The following is a 15,260-nucleotide window of genomic DNA, read 5'->3' as shown; positions in this document are numbered from 1 at the left end:
ACAAATGTTCTAGGCCTTCTGACATTCATTAGGAGAGCTGTGTCACAATGTAGAGCATCAGGTGTTGGCAAAGATGTCATCGGACTCCTTGTGCATTTCTTCTGAGAATGTAAAACAGTACATCACTATAAAAAACTATATGATGGTTCTTCAGAAAATATAAAACTACTGTGTAATCTAGCAGTACTGCTTCTAGATATATGCTTTACAAAAAATGGAAAAAATTAAGTACATTTTTTACACCCATGTTTACAGCTACAGATTATTCATAGTAGTCTCAAGGTGGATAACCAGACATGGTGGCACACCCATTTTCCCAGCACCGGGGGAGGCTGAGGCAGAACGGTCACAAGCTCGAGCCCAGCCTGTGCAACTTAGTGATTTAACAAAACCCTGTCTCAAAATATAAAAAAAGGGAGAATTCCTAGAATCTTTCTCCTCTTCCACAAAACTAGAAACAACCCTGGTGTCCCTTGCCAGATGAATAGAAAACAAACTGTGGTATTTACACATAACGGAGTGGTATTTAGCCTGAAACCCTTCACAGTACAGAAGCACGCTACCACATGGATAAAGACGTGGAAAAAAACAAGTGCAAAAGGATAAGAAGTATATGGTTCCACTTTTATGAGCTATCTAGAATAGTCCAGTTCATAAAAACAGGACCATGATTGGAGGAGGGAGGTGTGGGCAGTTATTGCTTAGGGGTCCATGTTTCTGTTTGAATTAATGAAAAATTTCTGGTGAGAGGTGGTAGCGACATTTGTAACAACAGTGTGAATGTACTTAATGCCACTGACTATACAGTTAAAAATAGTAAATTTTGTGTACAGTGTGTACATTATAATAAAAAGTAGCATGTACATGCACACACGTATACACACTGATTTTTATCACTGTGGTTTGGTAACAATATAGTAAGGAGAGGTATAGTTTTATGAAGTTGTTACCAGTTAAATATGAACATGTGTTTATAAGTTTGTGTGAGTGTATGTGAAATTTGAGTTGTCAAAAGTATTTCTTGGGGCTGGGGATTTAGCTCAGCGACATGAGTGCCTGCCTTTTAAGCAGGCAGTCATGAGTTCGATCCCTGGTACCGATAAAAATGAAAAAGATAAAAAAAAGTATTTCTTGCTGCTGTGATTGATATACCAAAACATTTAAAAGCCATTGCTGTCAAGAAACTCTTGTGTTACAGAGTTAATAACTTTCAAGATTTCTTTATGTTACCCTGCAGTAGAGCATTCATGTTTGAATATATTTGTGGATGCAAATGTAAATATGAAGTAAACTCTGGGCAGAATTGGGTATTTTCTACTTTTCATTGAGGAATAAAGAAGTACTGGTCATGACTCACTAAGTTGGCTTTGTGACCTAAAATTTGAAAATTATGCTCCAGGTTGCATTCCTAGGAGAAGAAAATACTGAGTAGCAGTATTTATTTAGATCTTATCAAATCTAAACTTTACTATAGTTGCTATATTTTAATGTGTATTTATTTTCAGTACAGTGATGAAGGTGATGCTGCTTCCTATGACTTCACTTGTGCGCTTCACAAAGTGAAAAAACTGGTTGTCACAGTGGTAAACACTATTGCCATTCAGTGGCTAGGAGCTGGATTGCTGAGTTTTCGCACACGCCATGATTATTCTGTCCAGAATGTGTCCATAACTTTGTCGGGAAACACTGTACCTGACCATGTTATTTTTCTGCCAGTTCCCTTTTTGTCCCTTTATTGGTGACATTATATGAGAAGCCTGAGGTATGGCAGAAGCAGCACAGGGCTTGAAGTCCAGTATCCAGGTTTGAGTCTTGCTACTTGCCCGGCGTGGTTTCATCCGTGAACGTGTTGTCTGATCTTGCTGCAGTCAGTTTCCTGATCCAGAAAGCAGAGGTGGATAAAACCTGCTTCTCAGCAGTTACATCAAGAAAGTCATGTTGTGAGGGATGGTTAGTGGTGTAATGCCTGGGCTGTATGTGCTGTTTACTGCATGATGAGCTGAATTTACCCGTTTGTTCAGTTAAACTCATTTTCTCAGATGTAGAGATATTTTATATAAATCTGGCCTTTATTTTTTATAAAGGTAAAAAGAGAAATGTTACATGACTGCTTCGGTTAATAAACACGAAATGTAAGGATTTAAAAATGTTTATTTACATGTCTCTCATTCTCATTTCCTGTTCTATTTTGTCTCCCCTTGGCTGTTTTCTTTCTTACTTTCATTGTTGCAACCAGGTCACATGGATGCAGTGGAACCGGTAACCCTAGCGACACAAGGCCGGAAATCTCCAAATTCTGAGTGGCTGGTCCGGACCTCCGCAGCAGACAAAGCCAGTGACTCAACTACAGCAACATTTTTTAAAATGCCGCAGGAGAAGAGCCCTGGATGCAGCTAGAGAGCTCGGGTTTTCTCCCACTCCCCGGAGCTGGCTGTGTGTGTTTTCCAGTCTCGTGGATCTCAGTGGACTTTCCCAGTCCTTTGACCTCCGGACCGACTCCCCTGCACGCACAGCTGCCAGCTCTCTTTGAAAGGCATATTGTGGAAACCTTTTTATTTCTTTTTAATTAGTAAAGGGTCAAGGCAGCAGTTTCCTTTTTTTAAAGGTTGTTCTCTGCTTTGTGAGTTAACTTATTGCTATCCTACCATTCACCTACAGCTCTTTATAGAGTTGTTGCTTTTTGCAGGTTTGTCTTTGTTCTTAAAAAACTAGTGACTGCTTTTGCACACTCTTGTGTACAGCTTTTGGTGCCATTTGAGGAAGGCAGCCAGGCCAAATTCCTACAGGGAAATGTGTCTGCAGCAGAAGAGGCCTACCTGGAGCCAAGTCTTGATTCTCAGAGTACCATTAAGGCAGATATGCAAGTTCTCAATTTGGAGCCTCGAAAGAGACAACAGGAGCATAGGCCTTGGGAACGTCTTTGATTTTTCTGTGGATGGTCTGATGGGGACACCGGCAGCTGCACTGTACTTTACCTCGTCTTCAGCGTTTAAAAGTTCTATGGAAAGAGAACACATCTATACACACAGACAGGTGTAATGAAGAAGATGGTTTATGTCAGTGACTGTTGCAGGAATGCAAGCAGTCCCCTGCAGCACATGCGCCATAGGTTCAGCACGACTGGCTTAGCACAGCAGACTTAAGTAGGCAGCAGAGTATGTCTTGCTACTCCGTGTCACAGTGTAAGCCTTTATGTCCTGAGTGGGACTTTATTGTTAGTGTTATATATAGGTCAATGACCTGCAGCAGAACTTCATACTCTATTATAATAATAGCTTCTTGGGGCTATGCTTTGGGGAGGAAAAATGTCTTTTTGACATGCCTTTGTACTCGGCTTGTTTATGACAACTCAGCTGCGCGTCAAGTTATATATACAGTAGTGCCTGAAGTCAGATGCTACTTTGTCAAAATGAGGAATCAGTGACTGCCTGGAGCTGTGGGAGAAGAGCCACACTTTCTAAAAAGTATTACCAGGAGTGTCTGTCATTCAGGGGCTTGGTTGACAGAAGAGTTCTTTTTTTTTTTTTTTTTTTTTTTATGACTCGAGTGCTTTTACTCTGAAATACTTGGAGCTGTTTGCTAACTGCTTCCTGCTCTGGTCATCTGGAAAAAGAACATTCACCCTGCACCTGGATGTTTTGTTCCACACAGGTGCTGAGAGGGATGCACCTTCTCTCCCCAAAGTGTGATGGCCCCTTCCTCCGTCACAAAAGTAATTCATAGAGGGTGGTTCTATCGTGTTCCCTTTAAAAATTACTAATCAGCAGAAGCTGTAGAATTGCTTTATCAAGGAAGTAGGCAGGCAGGTGGATGTGAATCATTGGGATGGAGGATTAGAAGAAGTGGTGCTTTATGTAAAACCGGGAACATGTCAGTTGACCAACACAAGGAATATGGTGGATGGAGAGGGGAATGGAGGTTGTGGGGGAGGGAGAGAGTACAGAGGCCAGCCCCGCAGCCTGGAATCGTCCCTGGTTCTCATGTGGCAGTGAATATACTGATGGTGTCAAGACTGCACTTCCCTTCCCTATGGGCTGCACCCACAGTAGAAGTGTCATGTCTGCTGGATACACGGTAGCACTCCTGACTCATTGTGATGATAAAGGTACATCTTATGTCTGTCATATGCAGTGTCACCTAGTACTCCCAGTGGTCTTCGGCACATACTTCTAACATGCTTGTTTGGATTTAGGGAACAAATTTATGGACACAACTCTTTCTTTGTGTTGAATTGTGTGGCTCATGCAGAGATTAGTCCTGCGACCATGGTCTGTTACACCCTCAGATGCAGAGGTAAATCCAGCATCTTTCCTTCGTGACCTATTGCCTATTTCTCCCATTTTTTACCTGTAACTTAAAGTAATTTATATATGCAAACTTATTTACATTTTAAACATTTCTATAAAGTCATACCATTTTACAGAGTTGAAAACAGAGCTGAGTGACTTGCCCAAAATCAAGTGACCAAACCTGGACTAAAATTCTATACTGCATTGTTTTTCATTGGTTGACCTGAGCAGTCTGAGACCAACATTTACAAAATGAATGTTTATCATTTTTCTTGGCCATGATTTTCTATATATTTTGAATACTTTCGACAGAGATCACTTAAGAATGTAATAAATAGGAAGAAAATGAGTTGCCTGAGAGACTAGAATATTAAGCACACAAATACTTTCCAACACAGGGTTGTAAACTGCTCTCATTTTAAGGTGCTGAATATGCATGGTTAATGAATTATTAATTTATTCTGCATGGATTTTTTTGTATTAATCAATTTGGGGGACTAACCTTAGAATCAAGTGTATTTTAAATCCTAAATCTTAAATTTCCTTTTTATATGGCATAGATATAATGTTACAAATTAAGCAAAGTCTGTTACATTTCAAGATAGTTTCAAAATGAGATTTTATAATTGTGTTGAAAAAACTGAGCATGACATTTGATGATAATCATTGATCACGTGTTTGATCTGCTGAAAAGTCTCTCTGAGGGGGTTCCATATTTTTTATTTCTAATTCTGAGTTGTCCTCACTTGCTGTACAAACTGTCTGAATCCTGTTGATTTCCCACAGTGGGCAAAAATCAAGACATTATCTACTTGCATGAGAACCATTCATAAAAACTTGTTTTACTTATGAATATAAGAGTATTTGAAATTATTCATATAGTTTCACTTATGAATATAAGAGAACTTGAGATTAGTTTTCAGATGGAATATTTTAAAGGAACAAGTTCATTTATATCAAAACTCTTGTTGCTTTTTGGTAAGAATTGTTGAGAAATTAGTAGCTGTACAGTTCCAGATTTGAAGAGGGCAGAAAATAATTTTACGAATGGAAGTGCTTGGGAAATAGTCCACAGTTAGTCTTCTTTAGAACTCATTTGCAGTTAAACATTTCCACTAACGTTGTGCTGCTGGACAATGAAATGGGCTCTAAGCAAGGCAGTGCTCGAAGCTAAATATGCAAAGTGGAAATGTAGCTTCTTAAACTGTTTTGTTATGAGTGGCAGCCTTTGGTAAGAAAAGCAACGCCTAGGACAAGTAATTCAAGTAGGAATCCCAAGTAGGTTAATCTGATTTATCTTCATTTTGGAATTAGAGATTGTACATGTTCCCTTCGCAGTCTGGGAAGTTCTCATAGTGTCAAGATATGAAAGCCACGTGAAGTTGAAAAGTTCCGACAGCGCTGAGATGAGCCAGGCTTTGGTAGTGTGATGGGTTCTTCACTTAGTCTCCAAGAGTCGGTTCCTGGTAGTATATATTCATTCCAGGTTTTTGCTTAATTTTCACTTCATTGCTGTGGTTCTGAGCGACACATTCCCCACTGTACCTGTTAGGAGGCTATGCAAACAGGTCAGCATCAGAAGCTGTAGTCGGTGTCCAGCAAGCTGAGCACAGACTGACCTGCTCCAGCAGTTAGGGATGCACTCTAGGGGAAGTTTAGCTTAGAGCACGTGCCATGTTGGTGGACGGTGGAGGGATGGCAGAAGCACTTTGTCCTTGTCAGCTGCTTCCTTTGCTAATACTTCGGCCGCCAGTTGTGCCTGTCAGTTATTTCCTTCTTTCTTGCTCCTATTGAGACAGCAGCGTTAGCAGTGCTGACAATGGTCATGACTTGTTCTAATCCATCAGAAGGGAGGGGTGAGGAAAATGGTAAGCGCCACCACCAGGCCCGAAACACAAGTGCCCAGAGATGCTGTCTCCTCGGTCCAGATCACAAGGAGATGAATGTCCAGTGCCTGGAAACAGCAACACGGAGGATAAATAAGATGAGCAGTATTTCTGAAGACTGCATTATAAGCCCAACAAAATTACATATGACCAGAAAAAAATTTCCTGCAAGTAGATATATCCGCTTAGCAAAATCACCAGATGTGGAGAGTAAAAGTTTTTCAAGTACAGTGTTGAAGAATAGGGCCGATCCTGAAGATGTTTACCACGAAGCATCCAGCTTGATGAGGTGGGGAGACAAAAGAGTGGAGCGTGGAGCAGGGCTTCTGAAAGCTTGGTCTCGGCCAGCAGCGTTCTCCCCCAACCTGTCATCCTGAGTCAGAAGCAGGGTGAGCTGCGGGCTTTAACAAAACGCCACAGGAGGCTGGCACACTAAAGTTTGAGAACCTTGGTATGCCACAGTTTAAAAAATGCTTTTCATGTGCTGGTATCTTAGCTAAGCTCCAAGTTGCTGTTCTGTTTTCCTCTGTAACTAAAGAAATGTTTTGTGTATGATTCCTTGCATAAATTGTTAACGTCTTTATCTTCCACATTTTTTCCCACAAGTTCTTGAAAAATTGAAAGTATTAACCAAGGACAGTGTGGAAGACAATGCCATCAAATCCCTATTTAAATGGATGGAAATTACTTTTTAAAGAAATACAAAAGTACAGCAGAAAATTTTGAGTCTTTGAGTGATGGTCCTTGTTCATAATCGACAGTAAAAAGAGTATTTGTGTAAGATCCTGCCACTCCTGAGTTTACTGTATTTGCTCGTTGAGTCTTAGTTTTAAGGCAAAGTACATATTTTCCAGCATCATAATAATCACTTCTTTAAAGTGTGACTCATAAAGTGAAAAAATAATTGGGAGAAAATCCTATCTTGTATAAATAGCAGATATGTAATAAATACCTGTTGAGTTTTTTATAATGTGCTAGGACTTAATCTCAGTACTTAAGAGTATGCAAAAATCAATTTTCTGCAATCCCACTTACACTTTATTGTCTTAGTTTTACATTTCAGCTAGTTGAGTCTGCAGGGGTTAGGAGCCAACAGCATTATGCTGATTTTGTTGTCTGACTTGGATTAAGTATTTCAGAATATCATATTCTAACCTTAAAATTTTGGAAAGAAATCTTGTAGTTAGACTGGGTCCTGGCTTATTGGCAAAGCCCCCAAACCCATGTTCTTTTAGAAAACAGACAGGCTCAGGAGTTTGTGTGTTTGCACCAGATAGTGTTCAGCAGCAGTGTTTACTTAGATGTTTGCGTTAAGCTGTTTTAGCCATCATATAAATTCCTACAGTTGTCTTCTTTAAAATCCTTTACAATTTTTCTCTCCCATCTTAAACACCATTTAAAACTACCTGTGTCCCAAAAAAGTCAGTTACTAGTTATCAAAAAAATCTTTTGTGTTTCTTTAGTGTCATTTCTGATCTTGCAAACTTCTCCCTGAATGTTTTGCATTAAAAAAAATGAAAATACATTATCTTGAGAACTCAAAAATAGCTATGGTAGCTTTAAGTTAAAATCAGTCCATTTCACTATGGATAGATTCTACATCTTGTTCCTCTCCATAGACCAAGGAGAAAAAAAACCACAGAGCAATCCGATGCCAGCAGTTTAATTGCTCAGTATATATCCCAAGTTCCACCTATTGTCAGCTGCTTTTACAAATTGATGGTTCAAAACCCTCGCGGTTCCATCTTGAGTTCATTAGTTCTGCTGTCCACTGAAACTGGTTTTAACCCTCGCTGTGCATTAGGATCACCTGGGTTCTTAAAAAAAAAAAACAAAATTCCCCAGCTGAAGGACAGGTTACTTCAGCACAAAGCAGGGTGGGGTGGGGTAGGGCATCCTTCAGTCTTAACTGCAGCAGGAGCTGAGAGGCACTAGGCAGAAACCTGTCCACCATCCTCACCATCGTTCAAATTATTCTTACTTGGTTCAGTGGTGACTTTTAGCTGCCAAAATTTCGCCCTTAGGTTGATCTTTATGGTACTGGTATTTATAACTACTTTGCCAAGAGAGCAGGTTAGAAGTGGGAGGAATTTAAAAAAGGAAGTGTTTTGCTCTTCATTTCAGGGGGAAGATGGGTTGCTAGTCTGGCACAGGCAAGATGTGTGCCTCTGCCTTCACTTGCATTACTTTGAGTAACACCTACATGCTACAAATTCCTTTGGTATGCCACCTTAGTGCTGCAACTTAAAGCAGCGACTCATAGGGAAACGCTTAGGTTTATTACTTATTGCAAACTTTGAGGAAAGCATACTCCTGCTTCCTTTGCCTCCACTGTTCCTCCAAATCCTCGTACTAAAGCAGGAGAAATTACTAGTCAGATTAGAATAGAATCCAGAATGCATTGCCCTGGTGCCTACTCGTGGGTGGAGTGGCAACTCATGACAAGTCAGCGTTAGACTGTGTCCCTCAAAGTCCAGGACAGGTGAATCTGAGTAGTCATGTCCTAGTTGTATGAAGTGAAGGTGAGATCTTCAGGAATGTTCTATTGGGGATGGGAAAATTCCTCAAGTCCAGGAAGGTCCTTTGGGGACTGAATGACCAATAAAAGATAAATCTGGTAGAGCCATTGCCTCTGGTGGTTGATTCAACATCTGAACACTGACACCAAGCCCACCTTCAGAAGCCTTAGGAAAAAGGGTAGCTGGCTGCTGTAGACCAGGATATTCCAGGGTCTCTTAGCCCCCTCTGAAACCTCTAGACCTATGTATTGCTAGAGATATTGTTATACCCAAAAATAATGGTGAATATTTAGCAAATGATTATTATATACCAGATTATTTATTTACCTATTTACTTTTTGAGACCCGGTCTCTCAGTAAACAGCATCATCAGTAAACAGCATCTCCTTAACAACTTAGGTACTTTTATCTCCACTGTAAAACAAATGCCTGTAGTTATTTAACTTGCTCAAAGTTATATAGTTACTAAGGGTCTTCCAAGAGTCAAATCTGTTTGATGGTAGCATGACTGGTCATAACCAGTACCTCTGCTGCCTGTTTGTACAATATAAATGAACTGCTGAAAGTCATGTACTAAGAAATCACCGAGTCTTTAGGGCCAGGCGTCTGGTGAAGTCCCTCTAACCACTGGCCTTTTGCTCCTGGCAGGCTGTTTCTCTGTCTAGCAACTGAATAGGTGCCTGCCTCCTCTGCCTACAACAGAGAAAGGAAATAGCCAGTTTCTGTGACATCCTTTCCTAATAATCCATTTTTGTTTTTGAAAGTGACCAGCACAACAAAAAAGTCAATGAAAATCTTTCAAATCTATGGCAATCAAAAGGTGTCATTTGTGTAGCAAGGTACAACCAATTCCTCACTGGGGGGCTTGTTTTGAGTTGTTGATAATGGTGCTCTGTTGAATGTATTGCAAAACAACCCCTAGACTGCTATCTGAAGTCTTGGCTTTTAGAAATGCCCACATTCAATAGATGTGTGTAGTTCACATTTTATGCTCAGCACTGTTAGGACAAGAGAGACATTCCTGCATTTAGTTATTTCCCTATTTACTTTTTGAGACCCGGTCTCTCTATGTAGTTCAGGCTGGTCTTGAACTCACCACGTATCCAACTGGCATCAAACTTAGCAGTCCCGCCTCAGCTTCCCGATTACAAACATGTCACTCCACCCAGCTTCATGCTGTCTTAAAGTCCATAGTCTTTTGAGGAAGAGACAAGAAAAGCATTACAATGTGGAGTGGTAGATTCAGGCTAAGACTGTCAGGGCAGTTGGGTAGTGAGGAGAGGGTACTTTAACTCAAACTGGGCAAAAAATAAATAAATAAATAAATAAAAATAAAACTGATGCCAGTTCTGAAGGATGGGCAGAAGTTAAGGGAGCAGCAGTTGAAATCGTGGTTTGTTCTGAGCACAGCAAGTATTTTGGTACAGTTGACAAAAGCACATGGACTAACGGATAGGCAGGTAGGAAACGGAAAATGAAGGACCTGTGTCCGCCGGCTTGCTTGTGGATGTGGGGAGCTGTGTGGACTCTCTCCTGAGCTCAGGTGGCCGTGGGAATGCTGCTCTGGCTGACCCATTATACAAACAGTAGGAATTTATATTCCCTTGATCATCTTCCCTGGGAAACGTAACCAGGGAGCCACTGGCATGATTAAGAGTAGATTAAATGGAATTGGAAATAGCAGCTTTTCCCATGGCTGAGTATGTAATCTTGCCTGTGTTCTAGCAAGACACCAGGCTGAGGTTATTTCCCTGGAGCCGAGGAGTTTAAGGCATAGTGTCACAATCCTGGTTCCTAGTGCTGTTCTTCAGCAACAGAACTCTTACGACCAACTACTGCTGCAGCACTGTATGTTTAGTTTCCAGGGGTGACAGTAAATTTGTGCTGTCCCATTCATACCTTTTAGAGTGGGCACTCTTGCTATCTTCGATATTTGGAGCCTGCGGAGAAGTATCCAGAAGGTAAAACTAACCCAGCTGACTGTAAGCTTTGATCGCATGGATTTGGTTTCATTAATACCATCCTATAAGGCTTGCTAACCCCACTGAAGTTGTGTAAAAGTGAAATAGATGATTTTGGCCAACATTTTTCTAGAGCATCTTTTGACTGGCCATTTCTTTAAGTTAGGAGTTTTGTACATAAAAAAGAGGAAATGACTTTTCTATTCTGCTAAAAGTATTGTAATAAGAAGAACAAGTAAATATGTTAATTTCATCACTGCTTTTAGTAGGTAATGAAGATATAGTGGGTAAAGAAAAAGCATTAAGGAATCCTATGATATAGCAATAATCCCTAGAAGAGAAATTCACACTGTTAATTGTGAGGAAAAGATGCATACATGTAAAACAACCAAAAAACCCTTAAAAATGACAGATTTTTAAGGTTATTAAATAGGACCAAACGTGTCTTATGAATAAAGGATTAAAATGTTGAGGTGACATTAATTCTAAGTTATAAGGCTCAGAATGGTTCAGAAATGTTGATCAAACAAAACAATGAGAAAATAGATTGTAGACTCAATATCAGGCAAAGTTGAACTAAAAGCAAATGAAAGAAAGTGAGATATTTCATGCTAGAGGATGCCTCTCCTAATGAAGATAATAGTTACATGTATTGGCACAAAATGACCATTGATATATTCTAAACTGGAGACAGAGAAAGTTACAGATATCTTTGCAGAGGATGGAAAGTTGGCGATCTCAAAGCCACCATCAGTTCATGACAGAGCAAGTAGATAAAAGAACATAGGAAGATTTAAATAAAGTAAAACGATGAGTATATATTAGATTTTATTCTAGAATGGTGACTACACTTTATTTTCAAATGTCCATGAAACATTCTTCTGGCTGAGTATATTGGAGCATAGAGAAAACATCCATAAATTCCAGGAAGGAGAAATAGTACAGATGACATTTGGTGATAAAAACACAACCGAGTACCCAGGGTTTAGCTCAGTGTGTAAGTGCCTGCTTGGCAAATGCAAGGTTGTGAGTTTGATCCCTGGTACCAAAAAAATACCACAACCAAGTAAGACCAGAACACAATGCCTTTCTGCAGTCTAAAATGTTTTCTAGCTCTTCCACTATTATCAAGTTAAATAGGAAAGTCAAAACATTTTAAAAAGCATTGTTTAAGTCTGAAAGATACAATTGTTCTGATGAGATTGAAATAAAAGCAATGCTCAGAGCTCCAAAATTTGTATATTGAAAGCTAGGAAAAATAAATGTACAATATAGGGGATAAGGAAAAAGCATAACAAATCTTTTAAAAGCAGATAACAAGAATAGAGATAAGAAATTGACTAGTTAGAAAAATGAAATATGTGAAGAGCTGATTTTTACAATATATGGTAAAATATACATTTTGAGATAACATAATAGCCAGACAGATGAAATAAGATTATATCGCAAGATCCTGAATAAGACTTACATTTTACTCAACTCTGCAAATAATTTAAAACCTTGGGATAATGAATAATTTTTTTTTGGAAAAGTCTAACTTGCCAAAAAGGACTTCAAAAGAGAGAAGCTTACACTCAGATAATGTGTCTCCCTTTGTTTAAATCTTTTTTGTGTCTGCCTTTAAAGTATGTAAAAAATTTCCTTGTACAGATTTTGTGCATTTCTGGTTAAGGTTATTTGAGTATTTAATCTCTTCGTTGCTAGTAAATGAAGTTTCTCTGTCTTCGTTTCTTCTACCTAGTTACTGATATTTGAATGCTAATTTTTTTTTTTTTTTCAGGCAAGGGCTCAGTATGTAGTCCAAGCTGGCCTTAAACTCCTTATGTAGCCTAGGCTGGTCTTGAACTTATAGCAATCCTCCTACCTTAGCCTCCCAAGTGCTGGAATTACAGGCCCCATGCCTGACTTTGAATGCTAATTTTCTACAGTGGAATAAAAATAAAAATCTATCAATATAAAAATTATCTGAAAGTCTGAACCTCAGGAGACAAGTGAGATGGAAGCCATCTTTCACCTGTCAGGTGCATGTTAACCCTGATCCTGAAGACTGGGATGGGCACTGGAGGCAGGCAGCATCTGGCCAAGGCAGGGCATTTCATCTGAGATGCCCACCACCAGGGAACCTCAGGCACTGCTCTCAATGTGAGAGTAAATGCTAAATAAACCACTGAGCAGCCATGACAGCAAGGAAACTTGCCTTTTGTGATTTTGGCCCTGGTGCCAGAGAAGTGTTTGTTTTGTTTTCTTTCACCTAGAAATATGGAACAGTTGTTCCTTTCGAGGTTTATGGTCTAGCCAACCAAAAACAACTACAAAGTCTGTCTGGAAGAATGAAGTTTCAATTCAGGTATCAAAGAACTCCCCCTGATATTAGTAGCTTTCGTTACCCAAGAAAGAATTATATATACTTCAGATATTAAAAGGTTAATGAGAATGCTATGAACAGATTTAACCAATATTTTTGAAAACATATAAGGGACAAATTACCCAAAAAAAATTTACCAAAATTAATCTGGAGAAATAAAAAGCTTAGTTAGTCCTATAACATTAAGTAAATCTAATGAGTAGTTTAAAATCCAAAATATTCCTGTTGAAATACTTTTTGTGATCTTCCAAAATACCATGAGTTCATTTTCTGGTGCCAGTCATACTGATGATAGGTTCATTTGAAAGAGCAAAGGAGCAAAACTAGCCCCAAGAAATTCCTCCAAATGCACTTGGAAGTGGAAGGCTTGTCCCGCTGCACTTTAAAACATAAGGCCTCCAACTCTGAAAGGCACACAAATAGACACTCCAGTGGAATGGAAGAGACAGTTTCAGAGCTAGGCCCAGCCGCATGTTAAAACGTAGGATTCAGTCAAGTGCTGCCCTAAGTCAGTCGGGGAAAAGATGGACAGTGTTAGGACAACTGGACATAGTTTTATAAATAAGTCAATTAGAAAAAGAAAATCAGATATATGTCTCATACCATATGTCAGGATAATTTTTAAATTGATAAGATGTAATTGTACAGAATTAAACCAGGATGAATTCCTATGTAACAGGGCCAGTGAACTCTGGCCTGTGGGCCAAATGTGTCCTAAAGCCCATTTGGGCGCTACTGTGACCTAGGAGTGGATTTTGCATTTTGAAGGATTCAGTTAAAAAAGGCAGGGAGGACATGAGACAGAGACATTGTATGGTTGCAAGTCCTATCCAACCATTATTTTTTTTTTTTAAATTGTTGCCCCTGCTTTGTGACCAAGCTTTTCCAAATGAGTTGTATAATAATATCGCCCAGTTCCACCTGAACGGCTCTCCTCTGGTGCCCTATTGGATCTGTTAAAAAATATATTCCACCTCTCTAGTAGAAAGGATTGTAAATTCATGTGACACAAAGGGAAGGGGGTACAGGGAAGGGAGAAGTTTGGGGATCAAAAATGTAATTCTCCCCACCAAATACTCTTAAAGTAGTCTAGATGCAGTTGGGGATATGCTTGACTTTGTTAATAATAATACAAAAACCTAACAACTTCTGCATACAAATACACTGTGAGAAAAGTAAAATACAAATGATAATTAAGAAACATGATTGTACTTTACATCCTTGATTATTATGATTATTTATAGTTATTATGATTATTACTTCATGGATGACATTATTATATTATTTGGTACCAGGAACTGAACTCAGGACTTTGTGCTTACCAGGCAGGTTTTTATGCCACTGAGCTATAGCCCCAGTTGTTTTTTGTTTTGTTTGTTCTTTTGAGACAAGGTCTTACTATGTAGCCCAGGCTGGCCTCAAACTCACAGTGATCCTCTTGCCTCAGCTTCCCAAATGCTGAGATTACAGGCCCATGCCACATGCCTGGCTCACATAAACAGATTAACGGCTGATATTCCTAACTTGTAAAGAATTTCTAAAAGTGGAGAATATTTTATAGAATAATGGGGCTAGATGGGAACAGATTGTCCATACAAAATGCAAGTCTCTTAACCATAAAAAGATGCTGAGCTTTCCATATAATAGTTAGTTGATTTGGACAACAGCCTAATGAGTGTGTTCTTATCATCTTTGTTTTTAAAAGATAAGAAAACAGCAATAAAGAGGAATTACGCCTGAAGGCAAAGAACTAACAACCAGTGATACTAGGATTTGAACCCAGTCAAATAGCTCTAGATAAAACAGTAATTCACCATGACTAAGTGATGCTTATTTCAGGAATGCAAGGATCATTTAATATTAGGAATAGCTGGGTGTTTCCTTAATATGATAAAATATATTTATCTCAATTCAAAGCCAGTGTCGTGCTTAATTGAGAATACCAGAAGCAATTTCATTAAAGCCAGGAACAAGACAAAGATGTCTGCTAATCATCACTATTATTTAAAATTGTTCTGCAAGACTTAGACAAAATAATTAGACAAGAGAAGGAAAAAATACAGAAGCGAGAAGGGAAAGGAAGATAACATTATAATTTTCAGATGATATGACTGGATTGTTTACATAGAAACTGAAGAATACTAACCAAAAACTCACAAACCAAGTAAGAATTTAGTGAATTAACTTTCATAAATTGATGGTCTTTATATAAACAATTCAATTTAATACTATAATGCAAT

General features: G+C 39.0%; 1 protein-coding gene across 4 annotated transcripts in view; it reads left to right on the top strand.

Annotated features, from left to right (window-relative positions):
* Positions 1-8,797, top strand: part of Gpatch2l (G-patch domain containing 2 like) — a 51,422-nt gene extending 42,625 nt beyond the window's left edge. For 2 of the 4 annotated variants that reach the window (XM_013155294.3, XM_003472440.5), the window contains exon 10: positions 2,237-8,797. In XM_013155294.3, the coding sequence (XP_013010748.1) occupies positions 2,237-2,397 (161 nt within the window). In that variant the 3' untranslated portion in view covers positions 2,398-8,797. The remainder of the gene's footprint in view (positions 1-2,236) is intronic. The other 2 variants (XM_013155295.3, XM_063241214.1) reach the window with 1 other exon arrangement.
* Positions 8,798-15,260: the final 6,463 nt, after the last annotated feature.

The sequence above is a fragment of the Cavia porcellus genome, unplaced genomic scaffold (genome assembly GCF_034190915.1).
Source record: "Cavia porcellus strain 051 isolate PalLab524CR breed Dunkin Hartley unplaced genomic scaffold, mCavPor4.1 scaffold_31, whole genome shotgun sequence".
In the NCBI taxonomy this organism is placed as follows: Eukaryota; Metazoa; Chordata; class Mammalia; order Rodentia; family Caviidae; genus Cavia; species Cavia porcellus.
This window is presented reverse-complemented; position numbering and strand designations above follow the sequence as displayed.